A 27,529-nucleotide genomic window follows, 5' to 3' on the forward strand; every position below is an offset into this window, starting at 1 on the left:
GGTCGTGCGCGGCGAGACACAGCAGTGTCCTTCGAGAGCTCACCCAGGCCGGCAGCCTGCGCGCAACGCGGAACCTTCAACCTTTGCATTCACCGACATGTAGTTTTCAATAGTGTAATTTCTTTTCAACCTTTTGTACAGTTCCGCGGTCGGCCTAAATTTACCATGAGGTACTTAACTTAATTCAATCAGTGCTCCGAGATGAGTGTTCTACGTCATACGTAAGTACTGTGGGGAGATTATGTGGTTTTACGTCGGCGCTTCACGCCCAACCTAGCCTACAGGCTACTTAGTTTTGGCCCGCATGGGGCAGCCAGCAGGCGACACGTGCCATCAAACTTAATAACGATTCAGTCCCTGGGACACACCTAGACACCACGTAGAGTCGCCGGAGACACGGGCCTACGTGCTGCTAGCCCAGTTTATCAAGTGTAATGTATTAGTGGAATAGTTGTTCGCCTAAGTGTAATTCGTCATGTCAGGGCTTATGTATCACCGTCGTATGGCAGTGCGCCACCAAACTTAATAACGATTCAGTCCCTGGGACACACCTAGACACCACGTAGAGTTGCCGGAGACACGGGCCTACGTGTTGCTAGCCCAGTTTATCCAGAGCTAGGTATTAGTGTAGTGTATTGTGCTTCAAAATATCGTGTGCCATGTCAGAGTGTCTTTTGTAACTTTCGCATCACGTATACGAGTCTGCCCCTCACGCGCATAAGAATCGTGAGCCGCCACTGAGGAAGTGAGCTGCGCGTGTGACTAGTCGCGTCGGGCAAACCGTTACGGCCAGAACGGGCAGCACCATGTATTGGGCTGTGCTGTATTAAATTCATCAACTATCTGAAGAAGTTTTGTGTTATTAGTCAGGCGTCCCGAGTGGCCTCAACAGCTCGGGGGGCCCTACTGCGTTGACCCCTACCTCTAGCCACAAGGCCGAACCTTCCCTGAGATCACGAACCTAACAAAAATCACGTCTAAATAGTCAGAGGTAGCGGGGACGGCGTCAGTTTATTCTGTAACTGCCGCATCGTGTGCAAGAGGATGTCCTTTACGCGTAATAAAATAGTGAGCCGCCACTGAGGAAGTGGCTGCGCGTGTGACGATTCAATTCGGGACAACCGTTACGGCCAGGACTGGCAGCACTATGTATAGGGCTGTGCCGTAATAAATTCATCAGGCATCAATCAGTAATTTCGTGTTCTCTTTCAGGCGTCCCGAGTGGCCATAACAGCTCGGGGGGCCCTACTGCGTTAATCCCTACCTCTAGCCACAAGGCCGGACCTACCTTGAGATCTCGAACCATATTAAAATCACGTAAAAATCAATAGAGGTAGTGGGGACGGCATCAAGTGGCCATCATATTTTGTTCAATTTTGAGTCATATTGATGTTGTACTTCCTGTGGTAATAAAGACTGGTCCCCAACCCACCAGAATCAATTCCCCCTGGCAGAATGCACAAAGAGCCCACTCTGCATGAGTCAAGAGTGTGACACTATGAGTGGACACAGCAATTGTAAAAGATAACACAGCATTTAACTTTATGGAAACAAAGTTCGAATATTGAAATGCCTAAAAAAGTTAAGTCGTGTCTAACGTAGTTAGGCCTAATAAGGAAGTGTGTCTGGGATGCCAGTGCAAGCAACTTAAGGGTGCAAATTTTAACGCATGCCCTTAAAAAAATAACGACCCTGGGCTTCAATTAATTCATAATTGCAGCTGAGCGCATTAAAGAAATTTACAACACACAAATAATTCCAAATGGAGAAGTTAGAGAATATAACAGATAGTTTCCAACTTGGATTTGAAGCCGACCGCCAATGCTCCTCTATGTCGCATAGACCGCTATGCCTCATCAATGTCACAGGAAAGCGTGTGCACCGAACGCGCTCGTGCGCGCACTGGGGTGTAAGATGTGCAATGGGGTGAATGCCACGCAATTAGTGCCACATCGGCGGAGGAGACTGGCCAGGTGTGGCATATCCCTCCACCGAACTACAAGAGTGTTTATGTATTTTTTTCCACAGGAACATATTAGACTTTATTTTCATTGTTTAACACTTTATTTCTTTCAAAATTATGTCTCACCGTGCGCCTTGTCTCGAACCTGGCCAGTTCAGTTTCCCGCGAAAATTACACGTTTTCCGCGGGAGGGGGATCGCGCGCGGTGAGAGCGGGAGTATCCTTCCGGAGCTCATAGAGGCCGGCAGCCTCCGCGCATCACGGGACCAGCATTATCTTTATTTTCACCGACATGTAGTTTTCCATAGTTAAGTAATTATTAAACCTTTTCCTTCAGTCCCGTGGTCGGTCTCGATTTACCGTGTGGTATGTGACTCAATTATTTAGTGCTCCAAGATGAGCATACAACGTCATACGTAAGTACTGAGTGAGAATTGGGAGATGGTCCGTCGGCGCCTCACGCGATATCATAGCCAGCTGGCTACTTAGTTTTAGCCTGCACGAGGCAGCCAGTAGGCAATACGTTACTAACTTTCGAACGCATCAACATCTGGGACAGTTTCAGGACTCGTGTAGCGTCACCGGAGCTGCGGGCCTACACTATACTAGTCTAGTGTAATACGTAATGTCATTGTGAAGTGTGATCTTGTTTAGGGTTCATCTATGTAATAATCGTGTCGTGTTAGAACTGAATGACCTTACCGCATATTAAAATCTCTAGTCGCCACTGAGAAATTGGCCGCGCATGTGACCATTCGTTTCGGGACAACCGTTACAGCCAGGAGGGGTAGCACCTTGTAAAGGGCTATGCCGGAATAAATTAATAAGTTGTAATCCAGTGTTTTCTTGGACATTATCAGGCGTCCCGAGTGGCCTAAACAGCTCGATGATGGGGGGGGGGGGGGGGGGCTGCTGCATCGAACCTCTACCTCCCGCCACGAGGCCGAACCTACCCCGAGATTCCAGACATTACATATTCGCCTAAATTCACACGGAGGTAGCGGGGTTCATGTCAGACTATGTTTTTAAACTATTGTTTTACTGAAAACAACATTTGAAGTCGTACCTCCTGCGGCAGTACCATTAGCACCGAATCCCGCTGGTGCAATGCACCCCTCACGCGGCCCTCATGGAGGAAGTTTACAACGATGCTGCCAGGCAGTAGACAAAAGAACGCGACCTAAGGTGGAAGCTCCGTCCCACGGAAAAAAAAAAGTGTGTCCTCATTAGGATACCGACTACATTCGCGATTGTTCTCCACAGGCGCATGTTAACGGCGACAAACGTTAATAGTGTGGGTGGTGAAGTACTATGTGAAGTATGTGGTGGCATCAACCCAAGGTTCCATCATGCAACAGATAATTGTCCATGAGAAGAATTATGATTTGTCGGGCAAGAACAGTGCACATAAACATACTTATTTGAAAAAACTGGTAAACATGTAAGATTGTTTAGCTGCCAAAAGTTGAAAAATTAATAATCGCCGCGAGTCCAGTTGACACCAACCGCTGGTGCTCCCGCTGGGTCGCACAGACCGTTACGTCCCAACAACACTTACTTGTAAGTGCAACAAACACGCCCGTTCGTGATGTCCGCCGTGTCAGTTAAAGTGCGCAGCGTAGAACAGCATGTCGACCAAAGCGCCCGGCCGGGTGTAGCAATGCGCTAGGTATTATGTAATTAAAAAAGTAATTCCTCTTTTTAGAAACCAAAATAATAAAAATTAAAAGATACTGAAGTAATATGAGAATTATGTGCAATTGTAAAATAATCATGTATTATCACAAAATTTAACAACTAAGTCCAAAACTGGTCGTGGCTAATTTCCCGCGCTACACGCATCTTGGCGCAAGGTCGCGCAGCAGTGTTGCCAGACCGTACCATAATTATCGTTTTGTACCTTATTTGCATGCTTTGTACCATATACGATACATACCTGCCGATAATGGCTAATTGTACCATAATTTTTCACAGCATGAAAATCCTTTTTTCCCCCCTCCTTTTTAATTTTTTTCCCCGGCTCAATTACGCACCGTAATCATTTGCCGAGTGACTGATAGCGATAACTATGTATAAGTTACTCATTGATCGTCGCAAGGATATAGTATTACGAGGAGACCTTGGAGTAAGAAAGAGTATTTGAAGATTAAAGAAAATTCCTCGAAACCACCAGAGCAAAATATTTCCCAGTAATACGAAATCGGTGTATTTTGAGGTACAAAGTTATTTTTTTACAAGTAAGGACGATATTGCTGTCCTCTGCAGATAAAGGTGAAATAAATACATTTGTTTACTGTTCGTGTTCCGTTACAAAAGCCACTCTTAGATAGGAGTTCATTGATCACACTACAGTAAGCTTTGGTTCAGCATCGGGAGTTAGTACCGCGTTGATGTGAGCTGAGTGCACAGTAGAGTCGGGCTTGCGCACAGTAAAGTCGGGCTTGCGCAACGGGATTGTTCTGTTTTAATGCCACGGTTTATATTAAACACCAAGTGCAATTTTTGACGGCTTTACTACACAATTCGTTGAGGGGTGAATATACTTTATGGATATTTTTGGTGAGTGACTATAATTTATTTTACTTACTTTTTTTCCTGCTTTGCTGCTTTACAATGGAGGATTCAGAAACAGTTAAAATAAGTGCTTGTGGTTCATCGGGTGTTAGGAACAAATGTAAGAGGGCCTCAAAAACTGTTGGTGCAGGATGTGACCCACGAGTGTCGTCACCGCAAGACACCTGTAAACTGCAAATTATAGATGACCAATAGCGAGGGATGGTACCCTCCAATTTTTCGCCAGAACTCATATCTATGGAAGCTGATAAGTTCTGGACCCAAATTGGTGCATTTACAGACTTAGGCGGGAAAAACGAATACCGAGAGCTATCAGAATTTACATTCAATGTATTAGCCCTTCCACATTCAAGTGCTGTATGTGAAAGAGTTTTTTCTAAGGTGAACCTTATAAAAACTATCCCCAAAATTTCTCTTCAACACCAACAGTGTCAGTGGAAGTAGAAGATGACAAATTCATTTTTGAAGATTTATGAATCGTGGACCCTAAGGTTGCCCAGTGTTTGTTGAAACAACAAAATAAACTAGCAATTTTTTTGTTATGTGCTAAAATTGGAAGAAAAAAATTAAAAACAGTGATTAGATTTGTTGCAATGTGATAGTGGACATTTATGTGCAAATGAGCAAATGCACGAGTGAAAATCGTAAACATATTTATTGGAGAATGCAAATGAAATCATTCATAATGGTGAGTAAACTCAGTTGTTACTCAGTTTTGTTTTATATGACTTAATTTGTATATTTAGAAAATTTTACAATTTGGTTTGCAATATAACTTTATATATTAACAATTTTTTGAAGAGTTGTCTTAAAAAAATATATTGCAAAAATAATAATGTACCATAATTTCTTTCGAAAAACGATAATTTTGAGCACTGAAAACGATAATTCGTTTAAAAAGACCTGGCAACACTGTCGCGCAGTGCTTTAGCGGCAGTTGCCGTCGGGAGCTCACAGGGGTCGGTCGCTCTGTGAACACAGAGCCTACAGTTATCGCACCACTTTTCCAGTTCATCGCTATAGTAGTAAGTTTACCTAATCTTTTTGAATTAGCTCCGCCCGAGCCCACTTAGCCGTACATTCTTATGTGCGGTTTTTCGCTTAATCATTTAAATCCCAACAGGGATATTTCGGCATATTATGTAAATTTAATGTTCAAAGTACTCGGGCAGCGGACTTGAGTCTTACGCATTTCTCCAGGCTTCGACGCTAGTTCATCATCGTTTGAGTAGGGATTCTGGCGAACGTTTAGTGTCATGGTGTACTAACACTTTAATAAACGTGTTTTCGATTTAGTTATTTTTGACTGTGTAATATGTTGACGCCAGCTGCCGCTGCTCCCTCTGTCTCGCACAGGCCGTTACGTCCCAACAACACTTACTCGTGAGTGCTACGAACACGGCTGCGCGTGATGTCCGCTGTGTGAGTTAAAGTGCGCCGCGACGAACAGCAAGTCGACTACGGCGTCCGGCCGGGTGTGGCAATGCGTTAATGTGTAATTAAATAAGTAATTCCTCTTTTCAAAACCAAAATAATTGTAAAGTTTGGCCCTAAACCCCGGCCAAACCAAACAACTTCCGCAACCCACGACACAGTAAAAACTCCTATATTGCCCGGTACCGCGAGTGCAGGTAAACCCAGAAAAAAATAATTAAAACCCAAACTAATGGCAGGCTCAAAAAATACTAATAAGATTACGAACAGTGAGAGGAGGCAGCAAGTTAAAAAAGACGCAAAATGTATACTGCCAAATTTAATAATAATATATATAAATATACCATAAAATAGTTTAATGACAAATCGGCGCATCCATCATAAAATACATACCCTATTACTACTTATAAAAAAATTGCTATATAATAAAACTAAATAAAAATACTTTCACAATTCCCCCCAAAAAATATAATTTGATCATATACTGCAGAGCTCCGTAAAATTAAAGGTAATTACCAAAAAAGGCATTAAAAATATATAAGAACATATTAATACAATAACAAATATAGATACGCACCGGGCGTAGCACAACTGTAAATACCAATTAACAGAATGAAATCTAGCAAAATATTGACCCACATTAGCATCCAAATCAGTACATCAAAAATTTAGCTAATTACAAATTATGGGTTGACAAGGGTTGCTCAGTTAAGTCATTTTCTAACGGTCGACGCCTTTTTTCTTCCAGGTTGGGCAGGGATTGGATGAACAGGCTGAACGTAAAATCCCAGTTTCAAAGTTATTGGTCCGTTAATTTAATTCCCAAAAATCCACAAATTATAGTTTTGCACCAGGGGTCAAAGGGGTCAACGGGGCGGTGTCACAGCTGGCACTTACTTTCTTTTATGACGTCGTGATGTCCGGTCACCAAATCCACTCGTTTGCTCACGAGTGTTTTTAATGGCAAAACCCTCGCCATAAGACGTTACCTTAGCTGCGGGTGATTGTACGGCTATGACGAATCCTTCGCCATACCGTCTTGGAGTCTTGGCGCACCTAATTCATCCTTGGAAAATCTTCGCGACATTCACACACACCAACCACTCGCTTTTCCTCGTACCAACGCGTTCTGAATTTATATATATATATGAACCCCGTTCATATTCAAAAAGGAACACTCGTATCCAGATGTTCGACCGGCAAGTCACTTCGACGTGGAACCATCACCATGGCCAACCCGCGTTTTTCTCACGTCCGCGCCCGCCCGGGCCTACCAGCCGACTGCCGTTCGCTGCCTCCCCTGACGTCACACACTCAGCTGTTCTGCCTGCGCGCCACCTAGCGCCGCGATTACCAAAATATTCGGTAGTGTCCTTGAACGTTCCAGACCAATCTAATAACTTAAAATCTTAAAATTAAAAATAATAAGACTAAACAAGAATTACAATTCCTTTTTTAAAACAAAATATAACAAACTTAAATCCAAAATAACTCTTATTACCAGGGCATCTGAAAAGGTTAATAAAATAAGTTAACCATTTCTGCCAACATAAACATTATCAAAGGTTGAGGTTGTAGCACACATGCTACATAATAACAATTAAGACACTGAAGTAATATGAGAATTGTGTGCAAATGTAAAATGATCATGAAATATCACAAAATTTAACAACTAAGTCCAAAACTGGTCGTGGCTGTTTTCCCGTGCTACACACGTCTTGGCGCGAGGACGCGCGACGCTCTAGCAACAGTTGCCATCGGGATCTCACAGATGTCAGTCGCTCTGCGAACGCAGAGCCTACAGTTTTCGCGCCACTTTTCCAGTTCATCGCCATAGTCGTAAATATACCTAATTTTTTCAATTAGCTCTGCGCCCGACCCCACTTAGCCGTACGTTCTTAAGTGCGGCTCTTCGCTTAATCATTTATATCCCAACAGGGATATTTAGGCATATTATGTAAATTTTGTGTTCAAAGTACTAGGACAGCAGACTTGAGCCTTACGCATTTTTCCAGGCTTCGACGCCAGTTAGTCGTGGTTTGATAAGAGCTTCTGGCAAACCTTTAGTGTCATGGTGTACTAACTTTTTAATGTACGTGTCTTCGATTTAGCTAATGTCGACTGTGTGATATATGTATTAGCAACCTAACCTAGTAATAACTTTGTCAACCTTTAAGGAGCTACTGTGACTCACATATGATTTTCATCTAGCAGGCTTACGCAAAATTCGAAACATTCGCATTATAGTGGGTTAGATTGCAATCAAGTTTAAGAACGTAAGTTTATCTTGAATTACAATATTAACAGTTGCAATTTATCAGTTCTACAATAATTTGCCACAGCCTTCGTGTTGTCAGTATCGGTCTCAGGATAGTACTTTATACACATGATTGCAGCCTATTTTGTTCGCGCGCAAAGCCAAAGTGTTGAACCGATCGTGAAGCGACTGTCTGACAACACACTCGGCCAGACGTTGGACAAGCAAGTGTATCAAACTGTAATAAAGTGCAGTGTTTTCTCAGTCAGTTTACTTTTATTTCAATGCGTCCTGGGTGGCCTGAACAGCCCTGGTAGTTTAAAATAACGACGTGCTCCTGCCTGCAGTCACGAGGTCGAACCCCCCTTTTTGCCCCCTGAGATCATTTTCAATTTAGTATTTAGTCAAAACTTAATCAGGCAGCGGGAGTGGCGTCAAATGGGCCTCAACTAGTGTGACTTTTCAATAACGAACCTTCAATCTGAATTCAGGATGTTTCAACATAAAACATTTAGTTTTCATGAAAATATTTTTTTATGCTTGTATGCTCGTTGATAAGTAGGAAGTATTTTTTTTGTGCTATAATTGTTCAAGTTTGTTTCAAACTAATGAAAATAAAATAAAATGCCACATTCACAAGTGCAAATTGTGAAAAGTTATTGAATATAAAATTATAATTTTTTAAACTATCGTGTGCTATGTTGTGTATGCCTGTGCATATGCCTAGCTATTACAACTGTGTTTGACACAGCTAAAACCTCAAAGTTACTTATATTTGAGTAATTACAGATGATATTACGGTGTAGTGTATGTTAAGGGTAAAGTATATTAACTGGCTGGCAAAGTATGGTGGTTAGCTGAATTCGTGTATGGTTAGTACCCAAAACTAATAATATAAAATAATTAAATCAATATCAGAATATTACTATATATTATTGATATTTAATTTTTAGCAAATAGGTATGTACAACACTTGAAATGAAAACTCATGATCTGAAGAAGTTTGCATAGAAAGATTATGTTCAGATACCCTAACGTTGTACCAGCTTAGAAATAACCTACCAAATACAGATAGCCAGATATAAACGAACTCGGGCCAAGTTTTGATACTACTCCATCATTACTGAATTCTCAATGGTTAAAACTACAAGTACTAGCTCTATTTGTGGTAGATCATGTTCTTCGGCAACTCAAGACTCCTGGGTAGATTGGTGGATGGTCGAAGGAACTTGTAGAAAGGGATGCTGTAAGAGAGTTCTAATCGACTACGACTGCCGTAGGCTACGATTCAGTGACTGGATCGGCGATACAAAATGGTCCTGAAAATGTGGTACAAGGAAAGTTCTCATCACTAGATGACAGGAATCAGACGTAGAAGCACTCACGAAACGCCTCGTAAGTCGTGGTAAGGCGTAGGTATACCCTGTATTCTGAGGTAGATGAACTCAGAATTCTCCTTTCTGAATACTCTGCTAACACTAGTATTTTACTATCGTGGTTGACACGAACTTCTTGTTTCCATTGCAGGCACCAGGTTTTTGGCGACACATCGCAAGGGAAACGTCTTCTATCGACCATGGCGTAGTGGAATTCTCTCTATTCTTTCGTTTTCAACTTCAACTTCCCAGGATTGTTGTAGCAACCAGCGAGCTCACAACTAGCAGGAAGAATACTAAGCAGTCGTAATAAAAATAAAATGTACTGTAATTGTTATGTACTGTCAGCTCGGTTGGTAAGGCTGAGAGTGTTGTGTTGTCTATGGTTCGTTAGTCAACAGCTAGCATCATGGCTGATAGCTCGTCAGATAACCTGTGTAACATGTAATGTAACCAATGTATCGTGTAATGCAGACACAGTGCGTGTAACGGGTACGTAAAAGTGGCGACGAGGAATTCTGGATCGGTTCGTGCGCGTGAAGTGGTGTGCCGGCGATGATGGCGGCGATTGGGGTTATGGGAGAGTTTGTGCCGGGTCGGGACACGTGGAAGAGTTACCGCGAAAGGGTGCAGTTTTATTTTATAGCTAATAAAATTGAAAACGACGAAGCAAAACGCGCTGTATTTTTCACTGTCTGCGGGGCGGAACTCTACAACTTAATTTCATCATTGTTAGCTCCACAGGCTACCGATGAGATACCCATCGCCGAGGTATTCAGCAAGCTTTCCGCACATTTCGAACCGAAACCCAGCGAGATTGTTGAGACATACAAATTTTTGAAACATGACCAGCTAGCAGATGAAACGATAGCAGTCTATCTGGCGGAACTCCGGCGATTGAGCACGCATTGTAACTTCCCCAATTTGGAGAGGATGTTGAGAGACAGACTGGTGTGTGGTGTGCGGGATAGATCGGTTCAGCACGCGTTGCTGTCTAAGGATCCACTGAGCTTCAAAGATGCAGTGGATATTGCTATGGCGGCTGAGGCAACAGGGAAGAACATATTGGACTTACGTGGAAAAGGTGACGAGATAAGTACAACGCGTGTTGACGAACATCCGGTGCATGCGGTGGCAGGCAGAAGCCATACCGGCAGACGTCCGGCTGGTATTCAGGCAAACATGGACACGGGAATACGTAAACAAATGATGGGCCCCGGAAACAACAGTGTTGGCGATGTACAGGGAATCATGTTGCGGAAGAGTGTCGGCATGTGACAACTGTGTGCCGGTTTTGTTCCAAACAGGGCCACATAGAGAAAGCCTGTATTACAAAACAAAAACAAGGTAGGCCTGTTGGTGGGGCCCGACAGGGAAATGTGGGGAATAAGTCTAACTCTGGACTTACTCACATGTTGTCAGATACAGTAAGAGAGCAAGAGGGAGAACAGAATGAAGCAATGTACAGTTTGAATAACCTGCGAGCGTTGAAAAGTAAGGCACCCTTTGTCATGGATGTTTGGTTGGATGGCAACAAACACTGCATGGAAATAGATACAGGTGCAAGCTTTTCTGTTATTAGTGAGGAAACATACAAGGCCCTGTGGCCCGAACAGCCACCATTGGACATGTGTAACATCGCATTGCGTACGTGGTCCCAGGAACAGTTGCGGGTTAAGGGAGTTAAAACAGTCTTGGTAAAAACAAGGGGAAGTGAGGCAGTACTGCTTCCGATGTTAGTGGCGGCTGGGAAAGGGCCGAGTTTGATGGGGAGGAACTGGTTGGAGCCCCTTGGGATTTCTGTGGAGGGCGTTTTCATGGTAGAGAGTTGCAAGGAACCTAGTGTTGTGCAGAAGAGCCAATGGGTGGAGGAACTGGTAGCCAAGTATCCAAAGGTATTTGACAGCAGTTGTTTAGGACAGTACAAGGGTCCACCGGTATCTCTCGCGCTTAAAGAGGGAGCCACACCAGTATTTAGGAAATGCAGACCAGTGCCGTTTGCAATAAGGGACAAGGTAGGGGATGCAATCGACAAGCTGGTGATGCGACGAGCTTACGAGGCAGTGCCGTATTCATCGTGGGCGACACCTGTTGTGCCTATTATGAAATCGGATGGGTCCATTCGCATATGTGCTGACTACAAGGGCACAATCAATCCAGCATGTAAGACAGAGTGTTATCCGTTGCCGACCATCAACGAAGCTCTGGCATCGCTGGCAGGGGGGAAATATTTCACGAAGCTGGACTTGGAGGATGCCTACATGCAGGTTGGAGTCGACGAGGGAACGGCAGATTTGTTGACTGTCAATACCATCAAGGGACTTTTTAAGGTCCGCCGATTACAGTTTGGAGTGAGCAGTGGCCCTGCCGTGTTCCAGAGGCTCATGGAAACACTCTTAGCAGGTGTAGAAGGAGTGGTAGTGCTACTAGACGATGTGTTAATAGCGGGCCCAAATGAAGAAGAGCACTGGACACGTGTAGCGGAGGTAGTGGCAAGGATAGACAAGGCTGGGTTATGGTTGAAGAAGTCCAAGTGTGTTTTTGCATCCGCAGTGGTGAATTTTCTAGGTTATAGGATAGATGCGGAAGGGATACATCCCACACACGACAAAGTGGAAGCAATCCGTAGAGTACCAGTGCCCCAAAACAAGAAGGACCTGCAGTCTTTTTTGGGCTTGCTCAATTTCTATGAGCGGTTCTTGAAAGATAAAGCTAGTGTGTTGGAGCCACTACACCGACTGCTTGATGGAAACGCTGCCTGGAAATGGGAGACACAGCATGCAGCTGCATTTACCAAGGCCAAGGAATTGCTACAAACAGACTGTGTGCTGGTCCATTATGACACCACAAGACCTCTGGTGCTAACATGCGACGCCTCAGAGTATGGTGTGGGTGCAGTGTTGGCACACGTCATGGACGATGGTGAAGCGAGACCGGTGGCGTTTGGGTCGCGGACACTGCAAAAATGTGAGCGGAACTATGCGCAGATCGACAAGGAAGCCCTCGCAGTGATATTTGGGGTGACTAAATTTCATCAATATTTGGCAGGCAGATCATTTACAGTGGTGACGGACCACAAGCCACTATTACGACTTTTGGATCCCAAGCGCCCAACCCCGGACATACTGTCACCTCGCATGTTACGGTGGAGTCTTGCTGGGCATGTATGACTACACCATCATGCATAAGCCAGGGGTTCGGATTGGACATGCAGACTCCTTGAGCAGGTTGCCACAGCCGACATCACCAAGGGAAGTTCCGGCAGTGGCAGATATCCTGATGTTTGAAGCAATGCCGGACGCCCCCTTGGACGCCCAGTCCATGGCACGATGCGTGAGCGAGGATCCAGTGTTGAAGAGGGTGAAGCATTTTGTGTTGCATGGATGGCCACAAGAACTACCAAGTGAGGAGATTCGACCCTATTGGAACCGACAGGTAGAACTGTCAGTCTACCGTGATTGTGTGCTGTGGGGATCTCGGGTGGTAGTTCCGCAGCAGCTGCGAAGTAGCCTCCTAGGAATGTTACATGCATCACATGATGGAATGGTGCGCTCAAAGGCCATAGCTCGAAGCTACATCTGGTGGCCAAAACTGGACGAAGACATTGAGGAGATTGTAAGCCATTGCCAGATATGTCAGGCTGAACGCAGGGCACCAGCAAAGACCCAGGTGCCATGGAGCACGCCCCAGAGACCATGGTCCCGTCTGCATGTTGATTTTGCAGGGCCCTTTCAAGCGAAAACATTTCTGGTTGTCATCGATGCCTTATCGAAATGGCCAGAGGTACGGTTGGTGCCGTCAATGTCATCTGCTGTAGTGGTGCAGGAGCTAAGGAGCATGTTTAGTAACCATGGTATTCCGGACATTGTGGTGTCTGATAATGGGACTGCCTTTGCTTCAAGTGAAATGAAGACCTTTCTAGAGAAGAATGGAGTCATCTACAAGTACACGCCTCCATACCACCCGGCCAGTAATGGACAAGCCGAGTGAACGGTGCAAACTGTCAAGGACAAGTTGAAGAAGTTGAAAGCAGGCGACTGGAATACGAGATTACACAGACTGCTCTTTTCGTTGCGCACAACTCCCAGTACGGTCACGCAGAAGACGCCTGCCGAACTCTTGATGGGTAGGAAGCTGCAGACGGTTTTCGACAAGCAGCACCCACGGTCGCTGTCGGGTGCGGGAAAGGGGTTAGTGGAGGACGGGTGTGATGGTAAAATGAGACAGTTTAGTGAAAAGGACCCAGTGTTAATACGCAACTATGGAGCTGGACCCAAGTGGGTCCCTGGAGTGGTGGCACGTAAGGAGGGTCCAGTTACATACCAAGTTCAGGCTGGAGGTCACATGGCACGGAGACATGTTGATCAGATGGTGCGACGCAATATCGCTACACGACTCCAGGGGAGCTCGAGGTTACCGGTGGGAGGAGCATCTGGGACGCGGCCCCGAGAGCAGGAAGAATCGCTCCAGCAAGCTGTCCATCGGGGGAGAGCAGAGCTTCAGCAGCAACCACAGAGGCCTCCAAGCAGTACAGCGACACAGCCAGGATCATCTGGTACGAGGATGAGTGGCAGTGAGATGCCCCTCCAGCGAGCGGCCGTTTCCCTAGTGTTGGGGGACTCCGAGCTACCATTTTTGGGGTTTCCTAGTGACTGTGGTTCGGCAGCTGCAGTCGATCATGTTCGTCCAGGGCAGCAAACATCTGAGGAGCTTGCTGGAACCTTGGAGTTCTCACTGCAGGAGACCCAGGGACAGCCCCAGGAGCTGAGTAACTTGCCAACGAGGGTGAGGGAGCGATCCACACGAGTCAAGAAAACACCAAGAAACTTGAGTGACTACGTTCTCCATTGTGTATAACAATATGTACAAGTGCTTAGGGTAAAAAATCACTTGGAGGGAAGGACTGTTATGTACTGTCAGCTCGGTTGGTAAGGCTGAGAGTGTTGTGTTGTCTATGGTTCGTTAGTCAACAGCTAGCATCATGGCTGATAGCTCGTCAGATAACCTGTGTAACATGTAATGTAACCAATGTATCGTGTAATGCAAACACAGTGCGTGTAACGGGTACGTAAAAGTAATTAAACATGTGTATAACTCATGTAAAGCGTGCAGAAAAAGGATTTGGCATCCAAAGAATAATAAATGAAGACAAGAAATTATTAAACTGCTCAATTTCCAAAGACAAAACATACTGGCTTGCCTTAGCTATCCCTATTAGTGTGGTTGCTGGTACAACTTATAATACAAATGCATATTTAAATATAATAATGAATTTACAATAAACATGAAATAGTGAAATCAAAATGTAAACAGGTGACTGTTAACACTATTACACAAAACTATTTTTGAAAATATTTCTTCATATAAATTATATAAGCTTGACGACAGTCGTCATACCCTCTCAGATGTAGAGGCCGTACCTGTCCACCGACGTGGGCCTAAGGGAGGTTTGTCCCCCCCAGTGCACCGTCTGTGAAGTGCTACGATCAGGGGCGCTCCCGCGTGCGCCCTAGCACGTCAGTAGACTTCATTATTGTGTTGTAAATAGTTATTCTTCTTATGTACCTTTAATTGATCACGAGCCTCCACAATTGTGTATATTTTGTAACGTAAAAAAACTCTCACGTCTTAAAGAGTGTGACTAAATATTGTACAGATGCTTCACTTGTCATTTATTCGTAACTAATTAAGTAATGTGTATTTTCGTTTTATTAATTAATTACTTGTCATGTCGTTTTAATAATTCTGTGATTCTTTCAAATGCTTATGCTATGTTAGTAATGTAATCGCAGTCTGGCGCACCGCGAGACAGGCCTCTCCCACGCCGGCCGATTTCCCCTCCCCTCCTCCGCGGCCAACGGGCCTTGGCACGCGGACAGGCGGAGAAGGGTAGTGGCTTGTCAGACTCGGAGCGGACCAGACGTGGGCTCGCTCCGCTCCGGATGCGTGTAGCACGGCAACATTGTTCGTTCTCAGTACGGGACTGCCTCTGCAGTCGAGTTACCTCGTGTCGGGAGTCGTTGCACCGCTGTACTATTCTGAGTCAGTACGTTACGTTACAGAACTATCTCCGCATACGTAAAAGACTGTGTGAGTGCTACTTTGAACCGCTGTACTATCCTGAGTCAGTACGTTACGTTACAGAACTATCTCCACATAAGTAATAGACTGCGTGTGTGCTACTTCGAACCGCTGTACTATTCTGAGTCAGTACGTTACGTTACATAACTATCTCCGCATACGTAACAGGTTGCGTATGTGCTACTTCGAACTGCCGAACATTTTGAGTCAGTACATTACGTTGCCGAACTATCTCCGCTTACGTAACAGATTGCGTACGTGCTACGAAGCACTGCTGAACTTTCGTAACCGGTACGATTCGCTATGGAACCGCATTCACTGTTACGCCGGTTCTCATTTCGTCGCCTTCTAGTCTATTTCCGGGAGTCCGGGTTGCGGCAGGGAGGACGCCCGTTCCGCGATGTGCCGGCCAGGCTGCGACAGGATTCTTCACGGAATAAAGGAGCTCGTGAAACGAACAGTACTATCTTCTCCTTGCTACCACCTACTATTCCTTCACCTAACGTAAAAGTCCCTCCTGGTCCCATATTTCTGGTCCTGGCCACGTTGGCTTGAACTCCACTCCCCCCCCCCCCAACCATGATTGGAACTACGCGGCCAAAACGGGAACTTAGGGACCATAGGCCGGGGGACGTCATATGGCGCCCAACTAGTGTGGCCGTAAACGCACATGAACACACGTAAACGCAAGCGAGCGCACGTAAACGCACGAAGACAGGACGGAAGCTGGTGCAGCACGTGGCGTGAGAGCGACACGAACCCAAGATGGCGCACCGGCGCGAGATAACACGGCGCGAACCTGAGACATTTCGGCGATAGATAACGCAACGTGGGAGCAACGGGAATCCAAGACGGCGACGCAGCGGGATCACCGGCGGAAGATAGCGTGACGGGAAGGCGCGGACTATTACCGGGGAAATTACGATTACGTCACGGATCAGTGGTGCCGGCGTGTAGGATGGCGTGGAAACAGACAGAACAGGAAAACGAGAATCTGATGAGTTTCGAGGCAGAGATGTACGGGGAAGAGGACTCTAAAAAAGATGACGTTAAAAAAGTGGTGTGCGGGTCCAGCGGCGCGGCCGGGAGCGCAGACGGCATGGACAGATCAGTCAACAGCGGCCAGCGGGAACAGAGCGACGGGCCCGCGAACGTAGAGGGGCCGGTAGTGCGGTACGTGAACGCGCAGTTCGAGTTACCAGTGTTCGCGGGGAGTGACGATGAGGACCCGCGGGAGTTTCTGTGAGAGTGCGAGCACCTTCTGAGGTTGTACGAGGTGCGACGGGCAGAGTGGGCATCGCGAGTGGTGGGACAGCTCTGCGGTGAGGCGAGAAACTGGTGGTCAATGGCCGGGAGTTTTGATACCGATTGGGAACACTTTGTATATCAAGTCGAGACCAGATTCGATAACTATCAGGCACGCGCGTTGTGCCTGCGGATTTTCTATTGCCGGAATCAGGACGAATACGAGAGCGCGGAACAGTTCATCTACAAAAAGCTGCGCAATTCCGACGATTTGGAACTAGTGGGGACGTGAGTGCGGCGTTACCGACCATCGTCGAACAGTTGTTACCGGAGTTACGCCCCTTCATGAGGACAGCCGCCGGACGTGACACAGAGGAGTTCGTGGCTCTCGCTCGCGTAATTGAGCGTGACATGTTGCAGTGGAGAACGGTACTCAGGGGTGCGAGAGTTTCCCGGGATCACAGGGAGTGACTGTCACGGAAGTCACGGACAATGACATGGCCGTGTGAGATGCGCCGATGGCACGGGACCTCGGAAGACGGCCAACCGGGGAGGCGCCAGGGGACGCCCAGAGACGTTTGCAACAGAAAGGGGACATCAAGGAAGGAAAGAAACCAGGCCAACAGGAACGCAGGAGAAGAATGAGCGCCCGCCGCAGTGCCGGTTTTGCCCGGAGGCATACCATTGGCATCGCCTGTGCCCCACCAGAGACGCGTGGGAAGAGGCGCGCGAAGGCAACATGTCGCGGATGTGAAACGCGGGGACAGGGGCGGAGGGACAACTGGGGGTCGCTTTCCGACCCGCCAGTCACCGGCCGACCCAGTAACCAAGAGGACTCGTCAACCACCGCCTGCACCAACACCACCGAAATCATGTCCGCCGTCGGTGGATGATGGGGGACGGAAATGCACCCCGCCAGCTGTTTTCGTGCCGGAGCGACCCCGGGGACAACCGAGTACCACCACGACCCCAGCTGCCTCGACAGCAGTTTTCCCGGGGCCGGACCAGCCGCCTCGTCGGCCTGCCTTCGGCAAGGTGGGTGACCAGAGCATCGACACATGCACTCTGCCAGCTGTTTCCGCGTCGGAGCGACCACGGGGATAACAGAGTGCCACCATGACCACAGCGGCCCCGACGGAGGTTTTCCCGGCGCCGGACCAGCCGCCTCGTCGGTTTGCCGTCGGCAAGGTGGGCGACCGGAGCAAAGACACGTCAACTCCGGGGCGAGCCATCGACATCACTGTGAGTTCCCTATGCCCGGACGGCCAGGAGGCCGGGGGCGGTGGGGAACAGACGACTGCACAGCTGGGGCGGGTCAGCCCCGAGGAGCAGGAGCTGCTGCGAGTTACCGTTCGTGCTAATGGACGGGAGATGCTGGCCCTGGTAGACACCGCCGCTAGCCGATCCTACATCGCGGTCCTCCTTTCGAGAAGGTATACGGGTTTGGTCTCCGAGAGCGGGAGGCCATCCAGACACAAATTGACGAGATGTTACGTGACGGAGTGGTGGAGCTCAGCACTTCCCCGTACAACTCGCGGGTGGTGCTGGCCACCAAAAAGGACGGAAGTTTACGCTTTCGCATGAACTTCAAGGCAGTGAATAAACTGACTATTCCCGCCCCGCCCCCACAAATCAACATCACGGACGCTCTAGCCAGACTGGGGGACACGACCATCTTCACGACTCTTGACTTGAAATCAGGCTACTGGCAGGTGCCAGTATGCCTTGAAGAACACCCAAAAACGGCATTCACAGCACCAGATGGCCTGCGATATCAGTTCTGCGCCATGCCTTTTGGTCTCATGGACCCCTGCCACGTTCTAGACCATGATGGTACGTGTTCTGGACGGGTACATTGGTGAATTCGCCAGTGCCGATCTGGACGATGTCATCATCTGGTCCAGGACGTGGGAGGAACACGCGCACCATCTGGCACTGGTGCTAGAATGTATGGCCAGACACGGACTGACCTGTGCCCCAAAGAAATGGCACATTGGGGCAACTGAGATCGAGTTTCTGGGACACATAGTGACGGCAGAGGGGTGCCGCCCCCGACCCGAGCAGTTGGAGCTGATTGAGGGGAAGGGGGCACCGAGGACCAGGAAGCAGCTCCAGAAGCCGGGACAAAGGATGAACAGAAGGAACTAAAATGGTCGATTAGGTCAGGTCAGTTACATTATAAAATATTTATAATGTAACTGACCTGACCAAACCGGGACAAAGGATGAACATTGGGGCAAAGAACAGTAGGAACTCACGTAATTGTTTTCTTACTTATTACTTGCGCTACAATAAATGAATAAATAATCACGTATTGGTTCATTTGAATACTGGCCAATCACGGAACTGTCGCGTGACAAAGTTCTCCAATAAAAACATAATAGATATTCCTAAATCAGAAACAATGGTAAGCGCCGCATGAATACACAGGTATTGTGATGAAAATTAAAAAATTCGATATCTCCTAAAGTATTTGGAATTTCTTATCTCCATCTTCGAACAATTGAGTTAAGAAAATAATGCTGGTGTGAAATTCATAAAGAGACTACAAGAAACTGAGATACAAGCCCTTGAAGCTCAGAGTGTGTTTGTCACTGAAAATTGTGCCTGCTTTGTTGACAAACTTTTTGGAGGGATCCTCCTAACCAACTGCCCACCTCCTCTATTCAAAACTTCAGAAGCTTCATTTTCATTGGAAGTTCTAACAAAAGGAATTTTTCCAGAGGCTGTTGAAAAGTTACTGAGAAAAATGAAAAGTGTTCGGTCTGCAGCCTTGAAAGAACAGTTCATACATACATTACAGCTTAGCTTACTAAAGCTACATGATTTTGTCTCAAGTGAGCCTTCTCATGCACTTTTTTGTGATACTGATGCCCTGCTGAACCCCAAAAATAATGGGAATGTCAGCATAGAAGACGAAAAGTTCTCAAAAATGGTTGATACTCTACCTTTCCTACAAAATGTGACAAGAACTGTAATAGCAGCAGGTTATATGACCCTTCAAAAACTTGTAAACAGTGAACTACAAAAACCACACATAGCCAGTGTAGACTTAGTGAAACTCTTGTGTCAACTGAAATGTGACTTTCCTGAGTTTGCTGCAGCTGCACTCAAATTAATGTGGATACCAACATCAAATGATGACACTGAAAGGTCATTTTCAAAGTATTCTATCATTGTCAGCGACCAGAGAAGATCTCTTTGCCTGAGAATACTGAACTTCTATGGTTGCTTTCTCATGAATAATGAATAATGTTCACCAAAATAAAATACTGGCACCTGTATATAAATGCACCTTCACCAAATATGGGAAGAATAATGCCAAAATTATGTTCATAATGTTTTTATACTTTCCTCTAATACACAATCTACGCTGTTAATATTGATTTACTTTGAGCAAAAATTGTAAATATTAATAAAAAGGGGTTACAATTACATTTACTATTATTGATCTTAAATCTCCTAAATAAATCATAAAGGCGATACCAAAAAAATTTGAATTTTTATGACGATAAAGACGAAATCTCAATTTTTTTTACGAAATTTCCCAAAAAAAAAAAAAAAAACGTAAAATCTTGGCTCTACAGATAGGCCTTTCAAAACAAAACTTGAGGATACAATAAACCCTTGGAGTAAATAATTAATGTAGCAGTTGTTTAAACAGATTATTATTATATTTTACACACTGTTTAACTGATGTGCATAACTTACAAGTTTCATATAACTCTTTTTGAAGACTTGCATCATCGGAGCTGAAACAAACTATTGTACTGCGAGTGAAAGGGAAGTACACCTATCCCTCACTTAACACGTCTTCAGATTGCGTGGATTCATTTAGCGCGATGTGAATTTTACTGCCCAGTCTCGAATAGCATGTCTGTAAATTTCAGTTAACACGAAATCTCGACAGAAAAAAAAAAGAGAGTCAAGCACGACACCACAAAGTGTTTCAACTTCTGCAAACAACAGATGTACCGTGGGCTACAGTTAGCCAAACAAGGGGGGAAGAGATGCGCACGCAGGTCTGTCTACGGTATCGGCTATTGTACAAACATCAGCTATGGCAAGTTAAATTACGGCCATGTAGTGTAAAGAACCAAATGTTTTTACGCCCGCCCGTATGCCGCTGTACCGTACTGTTGCCTGGTCATAAACCGGGCTGTGAACTCAGTCTAGCCAGTGGCAGGGAATTCACTCAAAAAAATGCAACATCTGCCCATTCAGCTGCCGGTAACTGTACGTGCTTGATCACTCATAATGCATAGTGTTAAAGTATTTTAGACAAAAATATAAGTATTACGGCATGCAGATTGTCATGAAGGCCAAGCTTATGTTTGTTGCACTTTAGTTTTAAGCTAGTCAACTGTGCACACATCGTTATGACATGACTCTTACCAAACGTTTATAAAAGTCTGATGCTGTTGGTTGTACTAGCAGGAAAATATTTGACATTACTGTAGATACCGGAACAGTAATGAACAGATAATTCACATGGAAAAGGTTGTTAAATGAATGTTGCATTGAAAAAAAATCACTGGCTTGCCAGGATTGGTGTGAACCAGGTGGTGATACGCGAATAAGCACTTTAATTTTTGAAAAATTAAAATGTAGTTATTCGGAAAGTAATATTGGTTTCACTGTCAGTAAAGGATGGTTTGGAAAGGTACACGACTTGAGTTGAAGGTCACGCCCAGGCAGGCAAGTCAGCCAGCCGACTGACGATAAAGTACATAACCACGTATCTGCAGTTACGCGGTGTCGTATTTGTCATACAAAGTGCGATGGGAGGCATTTAAAGATAAATGGTGTGACATATTTATAGTTGAGTGTTATTCAACGCATTTATATTACGTACAGTATATTTTCCTACACAATTTTGGAACACATTAAATAAATTAGCCTTGCTATTTATGGAAACTAATGTTTCAGAATACGTGATTTCGAATAACACAAGCATTTTTAGGAACAAATTAGTCGTGCTAAGTGAGGGATTGGTGTATTGCTCCAGATGCGAATTTGCAAGACTCAATGACAAAAAGGTGAAGAAACAGCTTTGTTTTAAAAAACTTAAGTGGACCTAGTGAGTTCAGAATAACTAAGTTTTGCTTTAAAATATTTACTTTAGAAAATCATGCATCATCAATATTAGGGATGGGGCGAATCCTGATTTCCTCGAATCCGAATCCTAACTCAAATCCTTGACTGGAATTTCCGAATCTCGAACCCAAATCCGAATCTTTTAATAGATGATGTCCACATATCTAATGTAAGTGAGATGTATTCTGCTTGCACTAAAAGTCTCTTGATTTTATCACATGTAGTTTGGTACATTTCTGGTATAAGTGTATATAAAGAAAAAAATTTTTTCTTGAGAAATTTCAGTTTTAGTACAGATTAGCGGTTAGGATTTTTTCTATAAATAAGCTAGAGGTCTGCAAGCCTAAGAATTTTACTTCGAGCCGAGCTCGAGCTTTTGTGGTACAGTTACACTTTTGGGAAATTATTTTTATCTTAAACTTAGTATAATGTTAGAATAAAGTGGGCTTATTAATTTTGGGTAACTTTTTACAGAGTGTGTTAACATTTTGCACTGCTAGAAAAAAAATAACATTTTATTCCATTGAATCTTACCTGTTTCCATTGGTTCATTAGTAACTGATATCATCCAACTAACAGAGGTGCCAACCTTTCACCAAACCTTTCAGTAATATATTTGTAAAAAATCAGTAATTTTCAATAATTTTCAGTAATTAACAAATTACCTATTACATCATTAACGACAAAATCAATACAGAACGAAATCGTACACAAGAAAACCATACACAAACTTATAGCACTAGAAATATAAAAAATTCAGCTAAACCAAATATGCCTACTTAGAAAGTTCAATTTAACTCACCTATTTGAACAGATGAATGTCATTTTCAACTTAGGCCTAATAGTTTATGTACAATTTCAATTTCCATATATAGTAACTTTCATATCAGTTTTTAATCAAATGGTGAGCACATTATAATGTTTCAACAACATGTGTAAAATTTTATGTCCCTAGAATTTCACTCAATTATGGCGACTTTTGCAACATTTTGTTAGTTGCTTTTTTTGCTTGAACAAGCAGTTCTTTGCTGAATTTCTGTTCGTAACATACTTTCCCGCTAGCCATCATGTGAACTTTTTGTATGATTAACGACTAACAATTTGGAGCCTAATGTTTAACGGAATTCTGTTTTGTTCTTCCTGACTATGCTGAATATCCTTTCACAGAAGGCATTACTGTGAGGAATGCACAAAACTGCTACCATTACTTTTGGGAGAACACTGAACTTAGGCGCACCATCAGCATTTTTCATATTCATGATTAAATGCCACGAAACATCCATTCTGTCACTATTGAGAATTTCTTGATGGAGGTTCTCTGCTTGATACCTGGCAAACTCAAGTTCCAAATTGGACGTTTCCTCCTCACTTAGCAAGAAAATGAATTTCTTACGGAAAAATTCCACAGAGTCATATGTCATGTTATCACGCTGATTAACATCTGCAACTGCTGCATGAATCAAGATTTCACTGTTGAGTGGAAATTTGTCAACAATGTATTTACAGGCTGACTGAAAATATTTCCTGACACTGTTGTAGAATACAGTAATATTTTCTTCACTTAGTCCTACACTACTGTCTTTCATGTAGGACCTAGTTTCGAAGCCAATCACAAGACTGTCGTTTTCTTTTTGTGATTTTCTGTTGCAATACTCTACTGCCAAGACACTATCAGCATTTCTGATGGCTTCAGGCTTAATAAATCTTACATACAGTTCACTTAGCAAAGATAGGAGTTCACCGCGAAGAACATGAATAAGTGGGTCCTCATTCTGCAGCAAAACATTAACCTTTGTGAACACTGGAACAGTACTCTGAAGAAAAAGACAGTACAACTTCGTAACTGGTGAAGAAAGAGCTTTATTAATCCTATCAAATCTACTATTGGAGGAAACAGGCTTAGTCTTGCTGACTGCAATCTTTTTTACTGGTCGGTCATTGGTTGAACCATGTTTCTTGCGTTTACTTGATTTAGCAGACTGACTTGACTGCTGGAGGATTTGTGGCTCGCAATTTTTTCTTTTGAAATCAGTTTTGTAGGTTCACTCGTCTTAGATTTAGGACACATTCCCAATTGATTAGATGATGTAGACGTAACACTTGCAACAAGCTTACTAGAACTCACTGGAGTGGGAGTGGAAACATATTTTGGCGTACAGTTGTTTCCAGCTGAGTCAAAAGGAGAAACTGAAACAGCAGACACCCTAGCTACATTAACATTAGATCTTCCTGCTGGTAGTGTTTTGTCACCAAGGATAAACGTTTGTAATGTAGGCCACTGTTCTAACAACCTGTCAACACAATTTTTCAGTGACAGCCATCTAGTGCTGGTATGTTTCAATATTTTATGGGTTGCTGCATCACAAAGAACTTGACACTGTTTCAATTTCTGGTGACGTAGAGCACTTTTTTCCAAATAATAATACAGATCTATCAATAAATCTTCAATAGAAACAGGTAACTCTTTAGTTGCTTTCTGTGCAGCAATATGTATTAGGTGGCATGCACATCCTTGTACAAAAATATTAGGATTTTCCTTAGTAATAAAGGCAGCGGTTCCTTTATGCAGGCCAGTCATAGTGGAACAATTATCAGTCGCAAAGCAAATACAGTTGCTCCATGAAAGGCCTTTATTATGCAGCTCTTCATTTAGAAGTTTGAAAATATTTTCCCCAGTATTTGACATAACACAAACTGGAAGAGCCAAAACTTCAGGAACTATTTCCCCTAAATCAGATCTGTAGGCTGTAACAACTATCAGGTACAGAGTTTCCTCACCAGCATGATGACTACCGTCGGTAGCGATACTAAAAGCTGACCTCACCGCATTTCTCACGATTTCCTCTTGGGAAGCCTCTGCAAGTGTCTGGATTATAGCTGTAGTCTTGGTTCGTTTGCAGGAGTATTTTTCAATAATTTTTGAATCGGGACACATTGCCTTTAATAACGGGCCCACGTGGTCTGCTACGGCAAGCGGTATGTTATGTTCCACTAAAAACGTAGCAAAAAGCACTTCCGCATTTGTTGTAGGATCGACGGCATCACTCTTAAAAAAAGAAGTTACAGGCTTGTTCAAAGCTTTCAATTTAGAAAATTCAACATGTTTTTTGCTATTTACGTGACGCGGCAATCGTCCTTCCCGCCATGTTGTACGCTAAAGTTATATTTACACAAATCACAAAATACGTGTTGTTCTGATACACTTGAGGCACTTAAAGATGTCCATAACTGCGAATATATTGGACTGTATTTCTGACCAGTTTTTGGTTTCGAATTCATTGTCGAAATTTAGAATTTAACGCGCACATTTTACTTTAAGTTCACTCGCGTGGCTAACAAAAACAAACAGAACAGCAGCGCTACCGCAGCGGCGCAGCATAGCATTCCGCGGAAGAAGCAACTCGAGATAAAACAAACGAAGCCGGGCGCATGCGCTGAGGCTGCTTCAGAGTAATGTCTGTTGTTTTCGCCACACGCCACACTTCGGGTAGATACGTTAAACCTATTGTACATCTTCGGGCAAATGCTCGTTAGCTGACAGCAGTTGCCACTAACGGAATGTTGTTAAATCTATGGCAAGTTGTGACGTCACGCAACTAGAACAATAACAAGCACAGATACGTAATAACAAATGCTGAAAGTAAGATTTTGAAAATAATAAATTCCGTAGTTTTACAGGAGCAATCGTAATTCCGTAATAAAGCACTATTATTCGTAAAAATTATGGAAAATTCGTAGTACTTGGCACCTCTGAACTAACATAACCAAGTATATGTTTGTGTAAATGTAACATATCTTTGGAAAAATTTCATCCTTGTCAATTTTTCTGGAGTCCTTACTGAGCTTCAAAAAACTTAGCACGTCAACTGGAGTGACTTTGTCTACCTTGGGTTGACTTTGTCCCACTACTTGGAAAAACCTTTACTTGATGCTATGTCCTTTACCAGTACGAAGAAACAAGATGGTAATCATGGATTCCACTAGGTAGAGTTGGTAGAATGAATAAAAAAATAATGGGCAATTGCAATGTTGATACAGTTGGTAGGTACTACTGCAGTTATGTTATTGTTTATATTTGGTGTTTTAATATCATTGGAAAACTTTATATTGCAGCTAGGGATGTGCGGGTACTCGAAAATTTCAACTTCGATTCGATTCCTCAACTATTTGAACCCGGAACCGAAACTAAAATTTGGAATCGAAAAATCCTGGCAAACTTTTCAAAAAAAAAAAAAATCTAAGAAAGAAATTGACGGTTACCGTTTAACTGATTGCTAGATATAAATTTATTCGTCAATTATAATTAATGTAACTCGTAAAATTGCCGCGCACTTTCACTCAAGCAAATTTCATAACGTTATGAAATATAGGTTAGGCCGAACATTAAATTTTTTTCAAAGATCGTGTATGATATAATTTACACGTTCAGAACCACTAACTGTTTAGTCTTGCAAAGATAAATACCTTAAGAAAACTGCTTGTTTATGAAATAGTTTAACAATCTGCTCAAACATTTTTATTTCTGCCTACTTACGGCATATTACTCATGACGTCATGACCATTTCTCACGTTGCACGGGAAAAAAATATTGTTGGTTTATTTGTTTTGAAAAATAAATAACACATATTAAAAATGAATTTTACGACCATAAACGAACTAATTTCTGTTAACAGTTAAAATAGTTCCTTGTTCAATCATACATTTATAAAGATCGCCATTCTATGACAGTCTTCTGTTAACAGAATAACCAACATTAAAACATTCACGACATAAAAATATTTTAGCGGCGATAGCCTACAACTCACATAGTTTCGGTTCCCTACCACGTTCGTGCAACTTCGGATTTCTCTCAAAAATTGAAATTAAAAAAAAATCGAAGGGTTAGGTTAGGTCAGGTCAGTCACAACATGCTTGTTTTCATTGGAAACTTCTGATTTAGCGGCTGAAGTGGTGTTAATACCAAAACGCAAAACTTCGGAAATCTTCGGAAATTCTTGCAGGGAACCGAAACTATGTGAGTTGTAGGCTTTCCGGCATGTCAACTGGTCTACAGGTCCGGCACCGCTAAAATGGGAAGCCTACATTTCACAAAGGGTTGAGGACCAACCCGAACATGCCCGAAGACTTAACCTTCGGCCAACTTCGGGACTTTGTTTTTCTTTTAACAAGACGCGCGGGAATTTTGATTAGTGAAGGCCCACCGCCCATACTTAAGGACAGAGGCTATTCCTATCTTGCAGAATCTCGTCACTGTTCAACTATGTAACAGAACTTTACTGAATTCAACATGTTTCAGGATAATTATATTTAGTGTTGTATCTATAGCATGTTTCAATTGTTTTTCATGGAAAATTCAAAATCATCTTTATATATTTACAGCTTAAAATTTTTTTTTCTTTCCGGGAGGGTGCCAGGCTAACTTATGCAGCTGTTTGGTGGGTCGTCGGCCCCAGCTTTGTTCATTAGGATCGTGGCAGTGGTTGAATTACTAACTAGAGAAGT

General features: G+C 43.8%; 1 protein-coding gene across 2 annotated transcripts in view; it reads right to left on the reverse strand.

Annotated features, from left to right (window-relative positions):
- The window catches only part of LOC134535827 (adipocyte plasma membrane-associated protein Hemomucin-like), a 77,725-nt gene extending 50,976 nt beyond the window's left edge, over positions 1-26,749 (reverse strand). The window contains exons 1-2 of one of the 2 annotated variants that reach the window (XM_063375127.1): positions 26,562-26,749; positions 19,139-25,623 (exon numbers count right to left, since the gene is read on the reverse strand). In XM_063375127.1, coding sequence (XP_063231197.1) covers positions 23,952-24,962 — 1,011 coding nt within the window. In that variant the 5' untranslated portion in view covers positions 24,963-25,623; positions 26,562-26,749 and the 3' untranslated portion in view covers positions 19,139-23,951. Of the gene's footprint in view, positions 1-19,138; positions 25,624-26,561 lie in introns of those variants that run through there. The other variant, XM_063375126.1, reaches the window with a different exon arrangement.
- Between the last annotated feature and the right edge of the window lie 780 nt (positions 26,750-27,529).

Source organism: Bacillus rossius, chromosome 10, assembly GCF_032445375.1.
Source record: "Bacillus rossius redtenbacheri isolate Brsri chromosome 10, Brsri_v3, whole genome shotgun sequence".
NCBI lineage: Eukaryota > Metazoa > Arthropoda > Insecta > Phasmatodea > Bacillidae > Bacillus > Bacillus rossius.